The sequence below is a fragment of the Mesoplodon bidens genome, assembly GCF_964165515.1.
Source record: "Mesoplodon bidens genome assembly, chromosome: 19".
In the NCBI taxonomy this organism is placed as follows: Eukaryota; Metazoa; Chordata; class Mammalia; order Artiodactyla; family Ziphiidae; genus Mesoplodon; species Mesoplodon bidens.
Genome location: NC_138179.1, coordinates 39774496 through 39795420, shown reverse-complemented (window position 1 = coordinate 39795420; position 20925 = coordinate 39774496). Strand labels below are relative to the sequence as shown.

Sequence of the window (20925 nt, the reverse complement as noted above, 5' to 3'; positions counted from 1 at the left end):
GGTGTCATGCACGGTACCGCCCAGCGGGCGAGGGCGGCTTACTGTGGTTGAAGTATCTAGAAAGACTCAGTGGAGCAGACGTCACGTGAGTGGGTCTTTAGGGGACTGGAGCACATGGAAGGGGAGGAATAAAGGCTTTTCTGTTTGAGAGCAAAGACTGGCAGGAGTGCCTTGACTCGTTCAGAGAGACTTGCCTTACGTGCAGTTGCAAGTTTGGAGTTTGTTTGGGGAATAAATATCAGGCTCAGGAGTACACCACCTTTTGGGCATTTTAGTATCCCAGGCAACCACCCGGAAATAACCCCGCCCTCCACTTTTCAAAGCAAGCCCAGCCTAGCGCGGCGCATGCGCCTCGCAGGGCTCTCGCGCTGTGTTATCATGGAGGCGCAGAGCTAGATCGTCAGCCACCTCGGAGGCTGACATTTTGGATCCTGGCGGAAAAGTTGGAAAGGCTGACACCACTACCAAGTCAGGCTGCACCATCCAAGAAGATGAGAGCAAAAGAACTCCCGTGGAGCGACAAGATCAGGCGGCGGAGTGAATCCGTGATGCTTCCCTCGGAAAAAAAGCTTGTAGATAGTTGCGCACAGCCCTGCCCTCATCTGAGATGGTGACTGTGTGGGCGCTCTAGCCGCGCCTTTTCGATTCCCGGAGGGGGCGGTGCCGTCGTCACTGGCTTTGAGGTGGCTGCGGCACAGGTCGCAGCGAGCTCTGGTTGCGCCAGAGCCCTTAGTACCCTTTTGTACGAGGAGGGTGGGGGTCTCTGACCTCTTCCCTCCTGTGCCGGGTTTCTCGGTTCCTTCCCTACGCGGGCCTACTGCTCCCCCGTGCAGCCCCGCCGCGGGCCGGCTATAACTGCGCCCCCGGGCCGGACGATGCCCAAGAAGCTGCTGCTGCTGCCTCCGCTCTCCGTGTCCTCCGCTTTCCGCGCCCCGCGAGCCTGCCCCGCCGCCCGCCCGGCCATGAACGCCGCCCGTACCGGCTACCGAGTCTTCTCGGCCAACTCCACGGCTGCCTGCACCGAGCTGGCCAAGCGCATCACCGAGTAAGGGGCGGGAGCCGGGGATGTCCCGAGGGGCCCCTCCCTTGCTCCTCTTCGTCTCCACGTCCCCCGACCCGGGCGAGGGGTAATTTGGCCCCATCGTCCTGCCCCTGGGGGAGGGAGTCGCAGAATCCTGCCGTTTCAGGTCTGGACAAACCCTTGGAGGTGACAGAGGATCCCCCCACCCACCCCAGTTCTGCAGCTGAAAAGCGTTCGTCTGACTCTTGCTGGCTTCTCCCCACCTCCGGGTCCTTGGACCCCTCGCCCTGCTTTCGGCTCCCCACTCCCACCTCCCAGGCGGTGGTGAGGATTCTGTAACCGCTGGATTAGCGCCTTGGAGAGAGGGGCTCTGGGTTTGGCTCCCTTTCCCACGGTTGGGGTTGACCTCTGAAGCTGGTCATTGCCATTCCCAAGTCTCCCCGAGGAGACGGAGGCCCGCACGTAGTTACAACACTGGGGACGGACGGGGCGGGTGCAGTAGGTGGGGGCGGCCGGAGGGCCTTGCAGGTGGAAGACCCGCGAGGCGCAAGGTGCACCGACAGAAGTAGAGGTGTAGGGGAGGGCAGGGAGAACAGGGCAACCCTAGGGGAGCCGATTTGTCGGAGTTGGTGATAGAAACCATGGTCTAACCGTATTTTGTAAGTCCGTTAGATTCGATCAGTCTAAGTCTTTGCCTTTCCTTGTCTTTTTCACCTAAGGAAGCCTCTGGCCTCAAGTGGCCTTTGGGGTCTGAAGGCCTTGTGAGTCTTACCCCGGGCAAGAGACTTGATTTTCCTGAACTTCATTGGTAAAATAGGGATAATTCCATCTGTTGGACCCAGAACATTGTGAGCACGAACAAAATAAAGTAGATCAAGCATCTAGCAGAGCAGAGGCTCATAGTGGCCCTCTGAATAATACATGTTTACTAAATGGCCTCTTTTCTAGTTGGCTCTTGTGAAGAATCCCAGAACCCTAGTGTAAAGGAGGAGCCTTTTGAGCCCTTTGCAAATAAACTTGTTATAAAATAAATAAGCTTGTCTTTTAACTTTTAAAGTCATTTTCACATTTTAAACAACTTACATTAGAGTTCTGTGGGTTTTTCAGAGTTGATAATTAATGGCATGAAGATATTTTAAAATTCTAGATGAAAATGTAGAAGAAAGGGGAAACTTTAGTCACGTTTTCTCAGTAATGCCTATGTTCTTTTCAGTTAGAGTTTTGAATGAGATTAGAAGAGTGTAAAAAAAAAACCAAACAATCCTTTTGCAATCTACTACCTAGTTTCTATTTCTAGCCTCTGATTATTTGTCTTTCTTTTTGAGGCCAACTAAAATACTAATTTTAAATATAAAGCTTGTGTTTGTTTACCTTGGGTCAGATTTACCACAGTGACCTTGCTAAGAGAAAGCAGAGGGAGGAGGGCAGATTTAAATAGTCAATGGTTTCGCTTTTTTGTTTTTATATTTGGTTCTTGAAAAGTTCCAGAGAAGTTTTAAGTTTTAACCACTTTTAAGTGTGCAATTCACTGACATTAAGTACATTCACAGTGTTGTGTGATTATCACCACTATTCATTTCCAGATCTTTTAATCGTTTCAAACAGAAACTCCGTACCCTTTAAGCACTAACTCTCCATTCCCCCTACTCCCAAGACCCTGGTAACCTCTGTTCTACTTTGTGTGACTGTGAATGTGCCTATTCTAGGTACTTCCTATAAATGGAATCATGCAGTATTTGTATTTTTGTGCCTGACTTATTTTACTTAGAATTATTTTTTCAAGGTTCATCCGTATTGTAGCATGTACCAGAATTTCATTCCTTTTTAAGGCTGAATAATATTCTGTTGTACACTTGGCTGGAGTGTTTTTATTTTTTTTTTTATTTTATTTTATTTTTTTTTCTTTTTGCGGTATGCGGGCCTCTCACTGTCGTGGCCTCTCCCGTTGCGGAGCACAGGCTCCGGACGCGCAGGCCCAGTGGCCATGGCTCACGGGCCCAGCCGCTCCGCGGCATATGGGATCCTCCCAGACCGGGGCACGAACCCGTATCCCCTGCATCGGCAGGCGGACTCTCAACCACTGCGCCACCAGGGAGGCCCTGGAGTGTTTTTAAACGGATTCCACCCTTATATCATTTCATTCATAATTCATGGTAATGCTAACTGATAAGAACTGAAAACAAACAAAAACCTACCATTAATTCCTTAATATCTAGTATCTAGTCCTTGTTCAATATTTCCTAGGTTGTCCCCAAAATGGGTTTTTACACTTGGTTTGTTCTAATCAGGATCCAGACAAGATTCACACTGCATTTGGTTAATGGCACTGAAGTCTGTAACGCTTTTGACAATTGAGGCATTTACCTTGGGCTTGTGTGTCTTGGAATTATTGCTAGCAACCACATATTTGTTGGGTATTGATGTTCCAAGACAATTATTATTCAAAAAAACAATGGAACTAGACACTAAACTTTGATTGTGGGTTCTTCCCAGTAAAGCAGTGTGTTACAGATTGGTGAGTGCTGGAAGCTGCTTGTGGAGTGACTGCAGTTTTTAGTTCTTAATGAATTAAATTTTCTAAATTTTTTTTTTTTTTTGGTAAAAGAATGCTGGTGTAGTTATTGTAGTCTTTTTGTTAAACACATGCCTGTGAACTGGAGTTTTTAAAAAAGAGCGTTCTTAATTGCCTCCCCCTCCCCCTCCTTTAGGCGTCTTGGTGCTGAATTGGGGAAGTCTGTGGTTTATCAAGAGACCAATGGAGGTAAGTTAAACTTATTTCTTAAACATCCTTTGTTCTCTAAACTCTGTTTAATCGGCTGGCATGTTTTTAAAAGGCGAATGTTAATCATGTTTAACACAGAAATGAGGTTTTTTTTTTTTGCGGTACGCGGGCCTCTCACTGCTGTGGCCTCTCCCGCTGCGGGGCTCAGGCTCCAGACACGCAGGCTCAGCGGCCATGGCTCTTGGGCCCAGCCGCTCCGCGGCATGTGGGATCTTCCCGGACCGGGGCACGAACCTGCGTCCCCTGCATCGGCAGGCGGACCCTCAACCACTGCGCCGCCAAGGAAGCCCCGCGTTTCTGTTTTAACAGTTGGGGCGGAGGGCATTCCGTTCATCCCTCTAAATCTTGACTTCTTTGCTCCTCCTTAAAAGTCTCCTTTCCTCCTGTTCCAAGATAATGCAAATATCCTGTCGTTCTAGAATGAGATAAAGGAGCGATGTAGAGAGTAAGTTTTTTCTTCCATATTGCGCTGTATTTGATAAGTACTTTTTACATTTATCTGTTTCATTAGGCCATCAAATGACATTAAGTGCAATCGGTACTAGATAGTAATGACTTATTTAAAAAACTTCCTTGAGTTAGTTTTATCTCTCATTTTTTTCTCTCAAGTCTTGTTGACCCTCACCCTGGGTTGGTCACCCATTTTTGCTGCCGCCTGGGTTTCTGGGGAGAGCTGGAACATTAAATGATATTGCTTGAAAGCACTTGTTGATAGCCAATGTCCCAGGAATGCAGCAGCATCATAACCCCCCCCCACCTCCCCAGTGGGTTCCAGAGTATAATGTCATCACTCATTGCGAAGACAAGTTCGTATAAAAACAATTTGGAATTATTTTTGCAGAGTTGAAGGCCTTGGATTCATGTTTTTGTACTTGCTTTTCTCTCTCCAAGGTGTAACTGTCTATGGTATCACTAGCTTAACAGGAGATAATTAAAACAAAATTGATGTTTGGGGAGCTAATAAAGCAAAAGTGTTGGAAGAGGGAAAGATAGTTTAATGGGTAGTAATGGAAAGCACACGTTCCCGGGGTGTGTGTAAGTTACACGTGTGTTGTAATTAACCCCCAGAAACCCTTCATCCAGCTTCCACACTCACAACTTTTAACTTGGTGACTTGAGAAATTCTCCTGCCAGGACAAGTCAGGAGATGCTGGTATTTAAAAACCTGAAGATGGTGCAGATAGGTGAGATAGCCTATTTAACAGTAATGAATTTCCTTCATTGTGATGGCATTTGGGTTTCTCATAAATGAAGCGCTGGAGGAAAAGAGGGTGGTTTAGGGAAGACCTTTTTCTCCATCCTCCCATCCCTGTTCCAGGCCTCCTAGCTCTCTCTCATGCTGTCAAAGTAGCTTCTTAACGGGTCTTCTTACCTCCATTTTCAGCCTCTCTAGTCTGTTCTACCCACTTCCATCAGGATATTTCCAAAATGCAAACATTTTTACTTACTACTGTTTAAAACTGTATAGGCCATGGTCCAGTCTCCTTAGCAATCACGTGGGGCCCTTTGGGTTCTGAGTTCTGCCCATCTCACCTGCTTCGTCCTTCATCACGTTCATCAGCACGTCTTGTGTGCTCTGATTCAAGAATCCATCTGAAGCCTGCCTGCCTCTCACTACCTCCACTGCAGCTGCTCTGGTCCAGCCCGCCATCTGTCGCTTGCCTGGACTCCCTCAGAAGCAACTGGAGTGGCTCCCCCAAGCAGCCCTTCTTGCTTTGCCACCGTTGTCCTCACACAGTAGCCAGTGATCACACGAGTCCTCCAGTGGCTCTGCTGTCACCCCTTGGAATAAAATCCAGACTCCTGCGTGGTGTGGTCCTGGTCAGCTCCCTGACCTCCTCTCTGTCTCTCTCTCTCCTCTCTCGCTGTGTTTCCGTGCACACAGTGGCAGCCCCACTCTGCCCCACGTCTTTGCATGTTGCGTGCTCCTTGCCTCACTGTATGTTCCAGTCTACAGCGAGGCCGTCGTTTCCAGGCCTCTTTCTCTTTTATCATGGCTGGTCTTTCTCCTGCACATTGGCCTGGAGAGTTTGCCAGCCTTTGGCATTGCATTGTCTCTCCTGAGTCAGTCTTTGTCCCCTTGGTCCAGGTCCCCCACTTTGGGACCCCAACTCAGGGCCTGAAACAGAGGAGGCATTGGCCTTTGTTGAAAGAATAAGGATATTAACTTTTGGCCTCTTTATTCGCTGTATACTTTTCCCTAAGCATCTTGTGTTTATTTAGTGACGGATATTCTTTTCTGGACCCTGAGATTTTATGTACACTTGTTTGTTGCTTTTGCCTTCTAGTCTATTTTTGGCTTTTTCTCCCCTTAGCTTGACTGTTTTTTACATAAGTACATGCCATTCCGAGATCTCTTAAGAATTTATTTTGGTGCGCTAAGCAAAGCATTGGTTTAGACTCACCTTTACTTCCTCCAACTGCTGCCTAATTATTGTACCGTGAAGAGCTTTTCTTCAAACTGCAGAACGTTTTTATTTTTCAGAAACAAGAGTTGAAATAAAAGAATCTGTTCGTGGCCAAGATATTTTCATTATACAGACAATACCTAGGTAAGAGCACTACTTTATTTATCTCTCTTCCTCAAAAAATCTTAGTGATATAACTTATTATCTTTTCATATGAACAACAATTCCATTTTCTTTAAATTATAAATGTGTTTGCACATTAAATGCTTTCCAAAATACTATATATATGTGTACACATATATGTGTGTGGGTCTATATATGTGTGTGTGTGTCTCTCTCTCCCTATAAATGTATGTATATATATAGTCTTTTGGAATTCCTGCCATGCTTGTCACACTATACTTAACTGTTGTTGTTTACTTTTTAATTTTTTTTAAATTTTATTTATTTATTTATTGGCTGTGTTGCTGCATGCGGGCTTTCTGTAGTTATGGTCAGTGGGGGCTACTCTTTGTTGCGGTGTGCGGGCTTCTCATTGTGGTGGCTTCTCTTGTGGAGCACGGGCTCTAGGTGCGTGGGCTTCAGTAGTTGTGGCATGTGGGCTCAGTAGTTGTGGCTCATGGGCTCTAGAGCGCAGGCTCAGTAGTTGTGGCGCACGGGCTTAGTTGCTCCACGGCATGTGGGATCTTCCTGGACCAGGGCTCGAACCCGTGTCCCCTGCATTGGCAGGCAGATTCTTAACCACTGCGCCAGCAGGGAAGCCCCCGTTATTGTTTACTTGATCATCTTCTCCAAGCTTTAAACTCCTCAAGGACAAAAATATTCTACCTCCATTTGCAGGAACCTAGGCCAGTGTCTGTCCGCTCAGCTCTCCTGGAAAGCCTTTGTTGTTGTTAAATGGTGGGTTTTATTTTGCACAGTGACCTGTCTCTAGCCTGTCTGTCACAGATACTATCTACCACTCCTTCCCTCAGGGTGGGAGGACTGGCCCTGGGGGAATCCTGGCATACCTGAGCATGAACTTCCCTGTGGGGTTATCTCCTCTCAGCCCCTCACTGGGAATGGGGTCGATAGATCACGAGTGTCTTTGAAAAATCCAGACCTTCACATCTTGATCCGTTCAGATTCCTGAGGCCGTGTTAGTAATAAACACGGCACTGGCTGCCAGCAGGGTGCGGATGCTTTACACGGATCATTTTTAATCCTTGTGTGTCAGTCCTACATGGCAGCTCTTGTTGGCCTCTGTGATTTATGATAAGAAATATGTATCTGGTCTTCCTTTCCTGGCACAGAGCTCCTAAAACCCTTGGAATATCCTAAGTGATAAGAGCAGTAAAGGTATCTTTCGTTATTCAGAACAAGCCCCTTTCAGTTACACCTGAGTTATGTGAGTGAGGTGATTTTTGGAAAGCCCCTGGATAAACACAGGATGGGGGCTGGTTGCCAGGGTAACCAACCTTGTGGTTAGAGGGTTGGTACTTTCAGCCCAGCCCCCCTGACCTCTGGAGAGGGGAGAGGGGCTGGAAGTTGAATCAGTCGCCAGTGGCCAATGATTTGATCATTTGTGCCTGTATAATGAAGCCTCCATAAAAAACTGAAAGGACTGGGTTCGGAGAGCTTCTGGGTTGGTGAAGACGTGGAGGTGCTAGGGGGTGGTACACCCAGAAGGGGCGTGGAAGCTCTGCACCCCTTGCCCTATACCTCGCCCTGTGCACCTCCCCCATCTGGCTGTTCCTGAGTTACATCCTTGATAGTAACCTGGTAATCTAGTGAGAAAACTGTTTTTCTGAGTTTCATTTATTTATTTATTGGCTATGCCATGAGGCATGCGGGATCTTAGTTCCCCACCTGGGGATAGAACCTGTGCCCTCTGCAGTGGAAGCACGGAGTCTTAACCACTGGACTGCCAGGGAAGTCCCTGAGGTATTTTTTGCCTTTTTCTTTTTTTTTTTTTTTTTTACTTTGCTCTAGCAAATTAATCGGAGCTGAGGAGGGGGTCATGGGAACCTCTGATTTATAGCGGGTTGGTCAGAAGCATAGGTGACAGCCTGGGCTTGCCCATGTCTGAAGTGAAGAAGGGGGCAGTCTTACTGGGCCCTTAACCTGTGGGATCTGATGCTTTGTCCAGGCAGAGAGTGTCAGAATTGAGTTGAATTGTAGGATACCCAGCTGGTGTCCCGAGATTCCGAGAATTACCTACGTGTGGGAAAATCCCCACACATTTGGTGACCAGAAGTATTCAGTGTTGTAAATGTACACAGAAGGGAAAAAAATTTTCCTTACAGCCTCCTGTGAAGGGATTGAGAAAACGGGGTCTGAAGGAAACTGAGGACCACGGGGTCATGGAGTGAGTAATCTGAACCCTGGTGTAACAGAGTTCCCTGTACACTGGTAACTGCTAGATACTAAGTATTTTAATACTTTTTTCTGATCATGCAGAGTAATGTTCATCTCTGCAAACACAGGCAGTATAGAAATGTGTATCAGAAAATAAAAATTCCCCAGCCCTCTGAGATAACTAAATACCTGGTTGTTCCTCTTTATTTGATAATGTGCATACAAATTTAGGCTCCATAATTCAGGTGAGCCTCAAAACCAAAATAAAAGTAATTTTAATTTATCTGCATGGTTCAAGTTTCAAAAGGGTGTATGATGAGCCCTGCCTCTGCCATCAGCCACCCTGCTTCCCTCCCTGGGTACGGCAAGTGTTATCAGGTTCTTAAGCATTCTTTTCAGAGACTCTGTGTGCTCAAGCAGTTGCTTATATGTTTTTCTTCATTTTTACATAGAAGGAGTCTAATAGGGAATTCCCTGGCGGCCCAGTGATGAGGACTCTGTGCCTCCAGTGCAGGGTTCTGTCCCTGGTCAGGGAACTGAGATCCCACAGGCCCAGCGGTGCTGCCAAAAAAAAAAAAAAAAAAAGGAACCTAGAAAAATGGTACAGATGAACCGGTTTGCAGGGCAGAAACTGAGACACAGATGTAGAGAACGAATGTATGGACACCAAGGGGGGAAGTGGCGGGCGGGGGGGTGGGTGGGATGACTTGGGAGATTGGGATTGACACGTATACACTAATACGTATAAAATGGATACCTAATAACCTACTGTATAAAAAAAAATAAAACTCAGAAAAACAAAAAAAAGCGTGTAAGTTACCTCTAAATTGATAAGTTAGCAATGATTCTAATATCTACCTAAAGTTTACTCAGAAATTATTCTTCTTCCCAAAAGAAAAAGACAGTTATAAAATAACCATACCTGTAGCCACATCAATTATGTTAACATTTTATAAATACGAATTTTGTAGATTTGACTACATCATAATCACTGAAAAAATATAATTATTTAAAAATATTTCACTTAGTCAAAAAATTTTCCTACATTGAGGTCTTCTTTGCCTAGATGTACTTAATTCTGAAATGCTTCATCCACTTGTAAATATTTTCTTTTAGATCAGTTAATCAATGTACTTAACATGCAGTAAAAAAAAAAGTCTAATACGCTTTGCTGAACTTAAAGCATTGTACTCTATCAATACAGAAAGAGCTACCTTATCTTTAAAAGATTCTAATTTTGAAACAATCACAAACTTCCAGAAAACTAGCCTGTGCTGTGCAGCCACTTTAGACAGAGTTGCTAGCCTGGTGCCTCACCACCCCAAACACTTCAGCGTGTAGTTCCTACAAACAAGGGCTTTCTCTTATACAGCCACAGTGCCACCGTCAGAATCAGGATACTGAGACCTCTGTGTTGTCACCACCTAAGCCTCAGACCCCATCCCCGTGTCATCTGCTGTCCCCCAGGCCTCTTCCTGGCACAATGAGCCAGTTGAGGCTCAGGTAGCACTTAGTTGTCTGTGTCGTGTCTTCTGGACAGTCTGGAACCATCCCTCCGTCTTTCCTTGACTTTCAAAACTTTGTCACTTTTGAAGACGACACTTTGGCCAGTTTCTTTTGTCGAATGACCCTCAGTTTAGGTTTGCCATATTTCATTATGGTGGGATTCAGTGGAGCTGTGTTCCCATCTTGTCTTCTGCGGCTTCATACTGTGTTCTGTGGACACACCGAAGCATATTCCTCCTGTCGCATATGCTGTGTCTCTAGTCTTGTGCTTGCCAACTGCGGGACATCCTGTATGTGCGTCACATTGCCCGTGTTTAAGGTGTGTCTCTACGAAGATTCCAAGAAATGCGATTGCTGGGTGTGAGGATCCATGCATTTGTAGTATTGATAGATGTGGCTGCATCGATAGACACTTGAAATATTTGTGGTATCGACAGATAATTGCATATTGCCCTCCATGGAGGATCTACTAATTTATGTTTCCTCCAGCAATTTTGGTTTTGTTCTGTTTGTCTCCTGGTGACGGGAATCTTTTTGCCCCACGCTTTTGTTTGACACCTGCACCTTAGGAATGAGGGGAAAGCCTGAGGGGCTTGCGTAGCCCTAGAACATGTGTAGTCAGAGAGCTTTGACACTCCCCTTGGCTGCTCCCTGGCCTTCTGTGCTTATCCTGGTTTTTGTTGGTGGTGAATGGTAAGGTTGCATTGTCACCACTTCTTTTTTTTTTTTAACCTCTGAATTCTTGAGTTCCTTAGGGTATAGGACAGAGCTGCAGGTGACCCTAGATCCTTGGCTTGGCCTCCTTAGACTACTGAGAGCCTTTTACTAGTTTATTGAGGCAGAGAGAACAGAACCTCGACCTTTGTAGCCATAGACGGGCCACCTTTGTCACTCATCCTCCAGGAAATTTGGGGGTCTGACTCCAAAGGCAGTGGTGGTCAGTGAAGTCTCTTTACTCTACCCTAACTGAATTTATGGCAGCAAAAGAACATGTGTCCTGTCAGGAACTGTTTATCTTTAAGGAATCTTAGCCATAATTCACAGGTCTGCACCTCAGCCTGGAATTTGAGCTCTGACTTTGAACTCATCTCTAGGACAAGAGTTAACTTGGTCGTGGTCAGTTGTGTGCCAGCACATGAGCAGCTGTGCTCTTGGTAGCTTTGTTCTGTTCCGTGCAATCAGGAATCATCCCTGAGTTAGGGGAGGAACTAAGAGGTTATGACCTTGTCATGTCAGAGACCCCATTGTGTCAGATAGTCCTGGATGCCGTTAGTGACCGGGGACTTGATGAGCTGCCTTCCTGCTGTGTGTGTAGACAGCTGACGTCCAGCTGTTGGAGAGCCAGGGTGTTGACCAGTCTTCATTTTCATGATGAGCTGGGATGGTCGAGGCTTTGATGCCTTTGTGAAAGTATAATCTTTTCCAATCAATTTCTTAATCATAGGATTGACTTAGCAAGACCGAATTTAAAAAATTTTTTTATATTGGAGGGTAGTTGATTTACAATGTTGGGTTAGTTTTTGCTGTATAGCAAAGTGAGTCAGTTTTACATACACATATATCCACTTTTTTTTAGATTCTATTCCCATATAGGTCATTATAGAGTATTGAGTAGGTCCCTGTGCTATTCAGTAGGTTCTTATTAATTATCTATTCTATACGTAGTAGTGTGTATATGTCAAGGACCAAATGTTTTTAATAGTACCTCTCTGAGGCTATCGAGTATTCTAATTTCTTTACTTTTATTATGAATTCAGGAAGTAGGGAAGAGATATAATAATAATAGAAATAGCAGACTTTGCCCTGGCTGGTGTGTGAAGTTGGTGACATGTGTGAGGCTGAAGGGCTTCAGGTGGATCATCCCCTCCACCAGTCACCACCCTCTGAGGCAGGTGTCATCATCACCCCCTTTTATGTCCTCTAACCACAGATTTCCACACTGGGGTATCATTGTGCACTTGTTAATGCATGTAGGGTAGAGGGACAGCTATATCCATAATTTCCTTTTTGTTACAATACATCTCCCTCCCTAGTTTTAGTTCAGACTTCTTTAACACGTCATAAACAGTATAAGTTCACAGTCTATTGGCACGACAAAATAACGCTCACTATTTTTTTTTTTTTTTTAAACGCTCACTATTAACAGCCCTGTCCTGGGATCTTGAGACAGCTTGTGGTTAGTCTTCTTTGTGACAAGAAGTTGTGCTTTATCTAATTCTTGGTTTCCATATCTCATGGTAACCAAGAATGCAGTAGAAATATTTAGTACATGCAGTTTAGAGTGATCCTGGGGCAGTAACACATACGGAACTTTATACTGTGCAGGTGTTTTCCAGGGAAAGGACAAATTAATGTGGAAAAATGAGTTGGTTAATGGCTAATTGGGAAACATTTGTAGTTTTTTCTTCCCATTTGTGCTTAGGATACTCGAAAATTTGAACAAAGGAAGAGGTAGGGAGCAGTCCATGGAGTTGCAGCAGAGAAAGTGAATCTTGTAGAATAATCTTGACAGCAATTTTACACACTTACTGGAAAGGTTTCCTTTTGAAGGAGCAGCACAGATATACATGGTGCTTTTGGAAACCAGAGCCCTGTCCTGAAGATGGTGCAATTCCCTTGTGTGTACTTGTTTTGAGATTATTGAGAAGCCACAATTGTCTTCCTTGTGAAACCATGCACCTCAGATTGGGACCTGAACCCACGTGCCGGGACTCGAACCCAGCCAAAACCCATGGTCTTCCAACGGAGATCACACATCTGGTTTTAGGACTTAATGAAGTTCAGGTTCCTTCCTTCCTTCCTTCCTTCCTTCGGTCTTCGTTTCTGTGCGAGGGCTTTCTCTAGTTGCGGCAAGTGGGGGCCACTCTTCATCACGGTGTGCGGGCCTCTCACTATCGCGGCCTCTCTTGTTGCAGAGCACAGGCTCCAGATGCACAGGCTCAGTAATTGTGGCTCACAGGCCCAGTTGCTCCGCAGCATGTGGGATCTTCCCAGACCAGGGCTTGAACCCGTGTCCCCTGCACTGGCAGGCAGACTCTCAACCACTGCGCCACCAGGGAAGCCCCCGAAGTTCAGGTTCTTGATGTCTCGTTGCAGAAAGAATTCAGTGAGAGACAAAGTGATAGGTAAGATGTAGATTTATTTAGAGAGAAACACACTCCACAGACAGAGTGTGGACCATCTCAGAAGGTGAGAAAGGCACCAGGGTCTGGGCTTGTCAGTTTTTATAGGGGTGGGTAATTTCATAGGCTAATGAGTGGGAGGAGTATTCCAGCTATTTCAGAAAGGGGCGGGGACTTCCAGGAATAGGGCCACCGCCCACTTTTTGATCCTTTTGGTCAGTCTTGGAATTGTCATGGCGCCTGTGGGTGTGTCATTTAGCTTGCTGATGTGTTACAGTGAGCGTATACTGAGGCTCAAGGTCTAGTGGAAGTTGACTTGCCCGCCATCTTGGACCCATTTGGTTCTAATCAGTTTCTGTCATATCCTCAGGCTATGTCATGCTTTCAACGGTTATGCCCTGCCCCCTTCCCTCCTGTTTCACCTGTGGTTCAGTTTGGTGGTATCAAAGCAAAAACATCCTCACCTTGTGGTTCCTGTATCTCTTAGGATGACGGGGATTGGAGAGGAAAAATTTGGAGAAAGGACAAAGAGAATGTCTGTGTGTGTGTATCCCATAAAAAGGATTATTGGGTTTGTCACAATAAACTATTTTATTGCTGACTACAGAATATTTTAGTGACAACTAAATTTCGTTAATTTAGCAGGGAATTTAGTTTTTTAGTACTCTCTGCTATAAATGGTTATATAGATTATTAGTTGAAGCAAAGCACACAACCTAAAAGTTGCAGGTTAAGTTTTATTTGGGGACCTTACTGAGGACTGTAGCCCGGAGCCAGCCACTCAGATGGCTCTGAGAAACTGCTCCAAAGAGGTAAGGGAGGAGCCAGGATGTATATGAGGTTTTTGCTGGAAAAAAACCATGTACTGGAACATCACAAGATTACCGCTGATCACAAAGAACAGACATCTCAAGTTAATGATTTTAGATGCAAGGATCTGGGGTCACTGAAATTATTCCTTAGATATGCATCTTTCTATCTAGGGCAGGTATCCAAAGCACACAATGCTGCTTATTCTCCTCCATCCCGAATTCCCCTCGGGGCTTGCCTTCAGTGGGCAACTGCAGTGGCAAGTGGCTTGATCCTGGTTGAATTGGGATGGCAGGCAGCATCCTTTGTTTACTGGAATGGCAGGGAACATCCCTGTGCACAAGGCGAAGGAGTGTATCTTACAGATTTTTCTATTGAGGAGGAGAGGATGTTACCTAAAGTAATAAGGCTGATTTTAGACAAACAGAACAAAGCTTAGACATTGAAATGAGTTCAGTCGCCTTTAGAGCCGATGTCCTGAGATATAATATAGACCTTTTTCTGGTGCTGCCCTTGTTCAGAATTTCTTTGGCATTCACCTTCTGGTTGTATCTCAGGAAGGACCGGATGCAGGCGATGTGTAGGGCAAGGTATGCAGGAAGGGATGGAGCTCTCACGCCACTCTCCCCAGTCTCTACACGGTCTCCAACCTGGAAGCTCTCTGAACCCCCCCCACCCAATTTGGCTTTTTACTGAGGCTTCATTACATAGGTATGATTGATGATATCGTTAGCCTTAGGCGATTGTTTCAACCTCCAGAGGTCATGGGGATGGGACTGAAAGTTCAACCCCTCTAATCACGTGATTTGTCTCCCTGGCAACCAGTCCCCTCCTTTAGGTGCAGTCCAAAAGTCTCCCCCTTCACATAACTAAAGACACCTTTATTCCTCTCGAGGCTTAGGAAATTCCAAAGGTTTTAGAAGGGAGCTTGGTGCCCGAAATGGGAACCAAATACATATTTCTTATTATAAATCACAATATCACAGGGTGGTACTCAAGGAGTTTCAAAATGTACTGAGCATTGGAACTAAGTAAAATAGATACGAAGCTTACAAAGTGTTTTTTTGAAGGACAATTTTTCATGTTTATGTTACAAGTTCTAGTATGGTGATGTAACATAAGAAGAGGCATTAAAAGAACATTACAGCTTATTTGCTGCAGGGGATTCATTGTTGGAGGTGGGGACGGGGTAAATCGTACTCCATGACCTGTTCTCAGTACTTGCCTCTGTGGTGTTGGTCTGTCTTTGCAATTTTAATTGATAGGTATAGACCATGTCTGTTTCTTTAACTCTCATTTTTGTCTGTCGAAAATGAGAGAGCAGTCAGGGCTGAGTTTAATATGAGATATGATAGTCTCAGGGCAGAGAAAAATAGTTGGTAAACAGTTAAGATTGTCCTACTTAGATACAAAGACTACAGGCACTAGCCAGGATGTACTTGGAACAGTCTTAGGGAACAGATAAACAAAGCAGGGGCCGCCAGCCAATTTCTCTTCGCCCTGCTAGCCCACAAAATAACTGCTTGGTATCCAATTTGTCCAGTGTCCCTCAGTGAATGGGTAAAAGCCGTTGTGACAAAGGCCCTTTTGTTGCCTTCCCTTCCTGACCAATAAGGGGTGGGGCGGGGGAGGCTTTCCTTAGCCTCGGGCTAGAGAATGTTGACTCCCTTGGCACAGGGCATTAGGAAGAGGAAAAAGTAAAAAATAAAAACCTCAGGAGAAAAATTAGTAATTAGCGGAAAGAAAGTTACTCTGAAATCAAGGCTCCTCCAAACCTGTTCCTGTTGTTACATTAATGTCTTACCATCTGGCCTTCCCTTGTGTGCTATCCAAACCTCATGTTGTGTGGTTGTGTCTTATAAATGCTATCACAAAGCCAGCTAGAAACCCATGACCCAGATAGCTACTCTTCCAGGATCTGCTTAATTAACTTCAACAGTTATTGTTGGCATTGGGATCTTGTGTAAGAAACCACCAGGTCCAGTGGAGCTTTTATAATGCCACACATTGCATCACACAAGTGGAAGGTTAAGAAAGCTCTGATTTTATTTCTAACGTTGACAAGCAGTCTATATATGGAAGAGGCCTTTGCTACGGTGTATATGATGCCTGTTGTTTAGATATGGACTCCTGAGTTACCTATATTCTGTCCTCTGAGTACTGTGCAGGCTTCCAGCTCAACCAGCAGAGCCCACAAGGCATCAATGTAGATGATCCGTTGTGGGAAGGGAAGCTCTCCCCTCTGGAATGAAGGATAAGTGTTTGGGAAGGGGAACATTCTTAGGTGAGTTAGCTGTGCTCCTTGGGACAGATGATTACAAGGGTGATCCCGGGGCGGGTCTCTGGCCTTCCCCCACATGAGGTCAGCCTTGCTTACCCTGTTATCTCCCCACCTGACACACCTAACACAGTGCCTGGTGCAAGGTGCTCAATAAATATTTGTTGAATTGATGACCCAGGATGAAAACTGTTGAAAAGTGCTGAAAATCGACCAAATATTATGAATTCCTAAGTACCTTGGAGGTGTTTGATAAGTGTTTTATTTATTTATTTTTTAAATTTATTTTATTTATTTTTATTTTTGGCTGTGTTGGGTTTTCGTCACTGCGCACACGCTTTCTCTAGATACAGCAAGCAGGGGCTACTCTAGGTTGCGGTGCGTGGGCTTCTCATTGCAGTGGCTTCTCTTGTTGCAGGGCACGGGCTCTAGGCTCGCGGACTCAGTAGCTGTGGCTCGCGGGCTCTAGAGCACAGGCTCAGTAGTTGTGGCTCACTGGCTCAGTTGCTCCGCGGCATGTGGGATCTTCCTGGACCAGGGCTCGAACCCGTGTCCCCTGCAGTGGCAGGTGGATTCTTAACCACTGTGCCACCAGGGAAGCCCTTGATAAGTGTTTTGTCCTGATTATACCAAAAGGTCGTGTGTCCTCTGACCTTTTGATGGCAGACTTGGGGCATTATTAATTTGGGAGCACGAGGGAGAAGAATGTACCACTTTATTTCAGAGGAAGGAAATGGCAGCTGGAAAGTAACGTCACCTGTCAGCAATGCAAAAGCCATGTCTAGGTTGACAACTGCATCTTGAAGTTGAGCCCAGAATCAACTCTGCCTACCCCGTGGGAGAAACAAACATAGAAACTTTTGACAGAATCTTGAAATAGTTGTGAAAAATCGAAACTACAAAGGAGAGGTTGGAAGTTCCACCAGTTGAACGTGGGTGTGGAAAACATTGTCAGAGTGAAAGGATGTCTTTGCATCACTCACTCCAGGGGCACAGGTGTAAACATAAACTGGAAGAGACTGGGAGAAAATGGCCTGACTGTCCTTCGAGCTAAAAAGCATTTCATGATGAGTATTTCATTCCACCACTTATTCAACAAGCATTTATTAAGTCTCTGCTATGTTGATGTCAGGCTTTCCATTTTGCTGCAGATCAGATAATTCAGAAACTGTATAATCTGAAGAGCCTATTCCTCACTTGGGTGGGGACTAGGACGTGAGAAATGATCTTCTTTATCTGGGGAAGGCAAGGGAGATACACTCCTGATGCAAAAGAGAGGCTGTTTGAAGACACTTGGATAATCCAAAGAGGAGTAGGAGGAGGCTAGAGAGAGAGGGTAGAGCTTTGGAAGGTCATCCGGAAGGATTTCAAGGCCCTTAACTTTAAGGGCAGAGGCCACCTTATGCTTTTTTTTTTTTTTTTTTTTTTTTAGTAAATTTATTTATTTTATTTTTGGCTGCATTGGGTCTTCATTGCTGCGCGCGGGCTTTCTCTAGTTGCAGTGAGCGGGGGCTACTCTTCATTGCAGTGCACGGGCTTCTCATTGCAGTGGCTTCTCTGTTGCGGAGCATGGGATCTAGGCGCACGGGCTTCAGTAGTTGTGGCACTCAGGCTCCATAGTTGTGGCTCACGGGCTGTAGAGCACAGGCTCAGTAGTGGTAGCACATGGGCTTAGTTGTTCCACGGCATGTGGGATCTTCACGGACCAGGGCTCGAACCCGTGTCCCCTGCATTGGCAGGCGGATTCTCAACCACTGCACCACCAAGCAAGTCCCCACCTTTTGCTTGATCAGCCTTGGCAAAGGGTTAGCAGTCAGCATTCGTTAAAATTTGGAAATAGCCTTACCTTTGAATACCTTTCAGATTCATATTTTCTTGTCTATCTGGGTAATCTTTGTTAGGAATCTATGTATCTCAAGGAAAGAAGGGATGGGGGAGATATTTGGAAATTAAGTTCCAAAATCTCCCCACCCCTCCCCCTTCTCCCCACTCCCAAAAGAAAAAAAAAGAGACCAGATTCTTTATGGTTACGGCAGCTAAATACAAGGGCGGGTGGGTTTCCCTTGGTGTTCCCAGGAAAACGAGGTGCTATAGCACTCGGGCCCGAGTTCAGGTCCCGGGGATGGTGCCAGCAGGTGTGGGTTCACTCTGGTCGTCAGCAGTCACTGCCTGCTTCACCTGCCGGGTGCTCTGGTGACCGTGTCACTGACAGAAGATCCAGGCAAAGGTGAAAGTGGATGACCTTGTGTGAATTTAAGTCACCTCACATGAAAACTGGAACTCAGACAGCTATAAAGAGGAGTTAATAAGCTTTCTCCTCTATTCAGGAAGCGCCGTCATAAGCTAGCGTGATGATCCACGTAACGTCATTCTTGGCAGCCCAGGTCAGATTGCTGAGGTTGAGATCTTTTTTTTTTTTTTGCGGTACGCGAGCCTCTCACTGTTGTGGCCTCTCCCGTTGCGGAGCACAGGCTCCGGATGCGCAGGCTCAGAGGCCATGGCTCACGGGCCCAGCCGCTCCGCGGCATGTGGGATCCTCCCGGACCGGGGCACAAACCCGTGTCCCCTGCATCGGCAGGCGGACTCTCAACCACTGCGCCACCAGGGAAGCCCTGAGGTTGAGATCTTTGCCAGGAGTTAATAACTGAAATTAATCCAAAAGTGCAAATCTCTTCTGTTTCAGAGACGTGAATACAGCCGTGATGGAGTTACTGATCATGGCTTATGCACTGAAGACCGCGTGTGCCAGGAATATTATCGGCGTCATCCCCTACTTCCCCTACAGCAAGCAGAGCAAGATGAGGAAGAGGGGCTCCATCGTATGCAAGCTCCTGGCGTCCATGCTGGCGAAAGCCGGTGAGTGTGGCCATCGCCCCGGCACCCCGCGCCGTTGCTTGGGACTGTCCCCTGTGCCAGATTAGTCCATACCGCAGGTAGCTGGTTGGGGACCTGTTTTCTCTGAGTGTTGTTCAGTAGCTACTTAGTCTTGCTTCCGTTTGCAGAGTTCTGCTTAGGGATAAGTGAGCTTAGGTGTCAATTCTTTTTCTGTTCTCTTTGTCCTCCTTCAGAGTGACCTTGTCTGCTTCAGGGCTTACTTCTCTCATCTTGGACTTTTTCCGCATTCCACCTTCTTTTCCATTTCATCTTATCATCGAAACTTCAGCTGGCGATCTTGGCATTCGGATGTGATCTTTTGAGTTTCAAGTCTAGATTTATTTAAACCTTAGCTAAATTCTATTGATGTACATAATAGTAAAACTGGATTTTTCCTTTACTACTTCTTCAGCTTATATACTCTTTTTTTTCCCCCTCCCCGATTGTCTCTGTACAGCAGATCATTTTCATTGTGTGTTTGTGTAGTGGTGACGTACTTTATGGCCTCTAAATCAAATGTAATAGCCCTTTACAATTAATGGGATTTTATTTGCCGCATGTTTATTTAAAAACTCAAATATATATCTGAGTCCTGAGAAACACATTTGAATTCCATTCTCTATAAAAATGTGTAATGTTTTTGGAAAGAACAAATAATTCTGCTTCTTCGCCCTGGAAATTTTTCAGTGACTTTGGCCATTTGCCATGTATTTATATGTGTACCTTTTTTTTGCTTAGCACTGTTGATTATAAGAGTATGTTTTCATTGTTTTTCTGTACTTGCCCCATTCTCTTCGGACATATACACATGTTTCCAAACTCTTCAGTGTCTTATCATTGTGTTTGTGGATTTCTTTCCTTCTAGTATATATATAACTTGGCTTTTGCTTTCCTATTTCTTCTGCCTTAATCCACAGTCCTTTAACATTTCTTCCTAAATTCTTTAATCAGGGCCTATTTTTTACATCTATTTTTGCTCCAGTATTTAATTCCATGTTTATATTTTTGCTTCTACCTGATTTTTCTTTTCCCAGTGTTCAGGCCTAAGCCGATGATTATAGTAGAGGAGAGTGCTCTTTTTTAGTTTTAGTGTTTTAGTCCATGTGGTAGGTCATAGGCTCCTTTACTTTAGGCTTAACATTGTCTTTAGCTCATTACGTTTTGTTAAGATTGCAAATAAGGTCTATAACAAACATGCTTGTTCCCAGCACCCCCCTGCCTTCAGTCTTCCATTAGGAAAGACGCATTGGGCTTCTAGTTTGTGTCCACTGTAGCCGTTAACTTGTAGGGGTGAACTTTGTAATTTTTTGTTTTAAAATTTCAGGTTTAACTCACATTATCACTATGGATCTTCATCAAAAGGAAATACAAGGCTTTTTCAGCTTTCCTGTGGACAACCTTAGAGCCTCACCTTTCCTGCTTCAGTATATCCAGGAAGAAGTGAGGAGCATCAGCAAATACCCCATTGTCCTCAAAAGAGACCCTATGTAGTTCTTCTCTGGTACCAGATTTCAATATTGAAAGGCACATCCAATGATCAAATGATCTTTCCCTTAAGTCTTAATGCCTGAGGCAGTCAGATAAGGTCAGCATTTAGGCACAGAGGATAGTATTTTTTAAAGAAATTAAAAATGGATTTCCTTCTAAGTATCTTTAGCAATTTGCTTATATTTTCTAAAATGAAGGTTTTAGGAATTAATTATTTTTATCTTCTTGATGTAGCAGACTTTGGCAATGGTGCTAATTGATAAGGGTTAAAAAATGTTAAAATGAGTGAATGAAATTCT

At 45.1% G+C, this 20925-nt stretch overlaps 1 protein-coding gene across 1 annotated transcript in view; it reads left to right on the top strand.

Moving 5' to 3' along the window:
* The first annotated feature begins 362 nt into the window (after positions 1 to 362).
* PRPSAP1 (phosphoribosyl pyrophosphate synthetase associated protein 1) overlaps positions 363 to 20925 on the top strand; it is a 31425-nt gene continuing 10862 nt past the window's right edge. Inside the window, exons 1-5 of the mRNA XM_081220479.1 lie at positions 363 to 1045; positions 3730 to 3782; positions 6289 to 6355; positions 18948 to 19120; positions 20463 to 20578. Of these exons, the coding sequence (XP_081076605.1) occupies positions 876 to 1045; positions 3730 to 3782; positions 6289 to 6355; positions 18948 to 19120; positions 20463 to 20578 (579 nt within the window). The 5' untranslated portion in view covers positions 363 to 875. The remainder of the gene's footprint in view (positions 1046 to 3729; positions 3783 to 6288; positions 6356 to 18947; positions 19121 to 20462; positions 20579 to 20925) is intronic.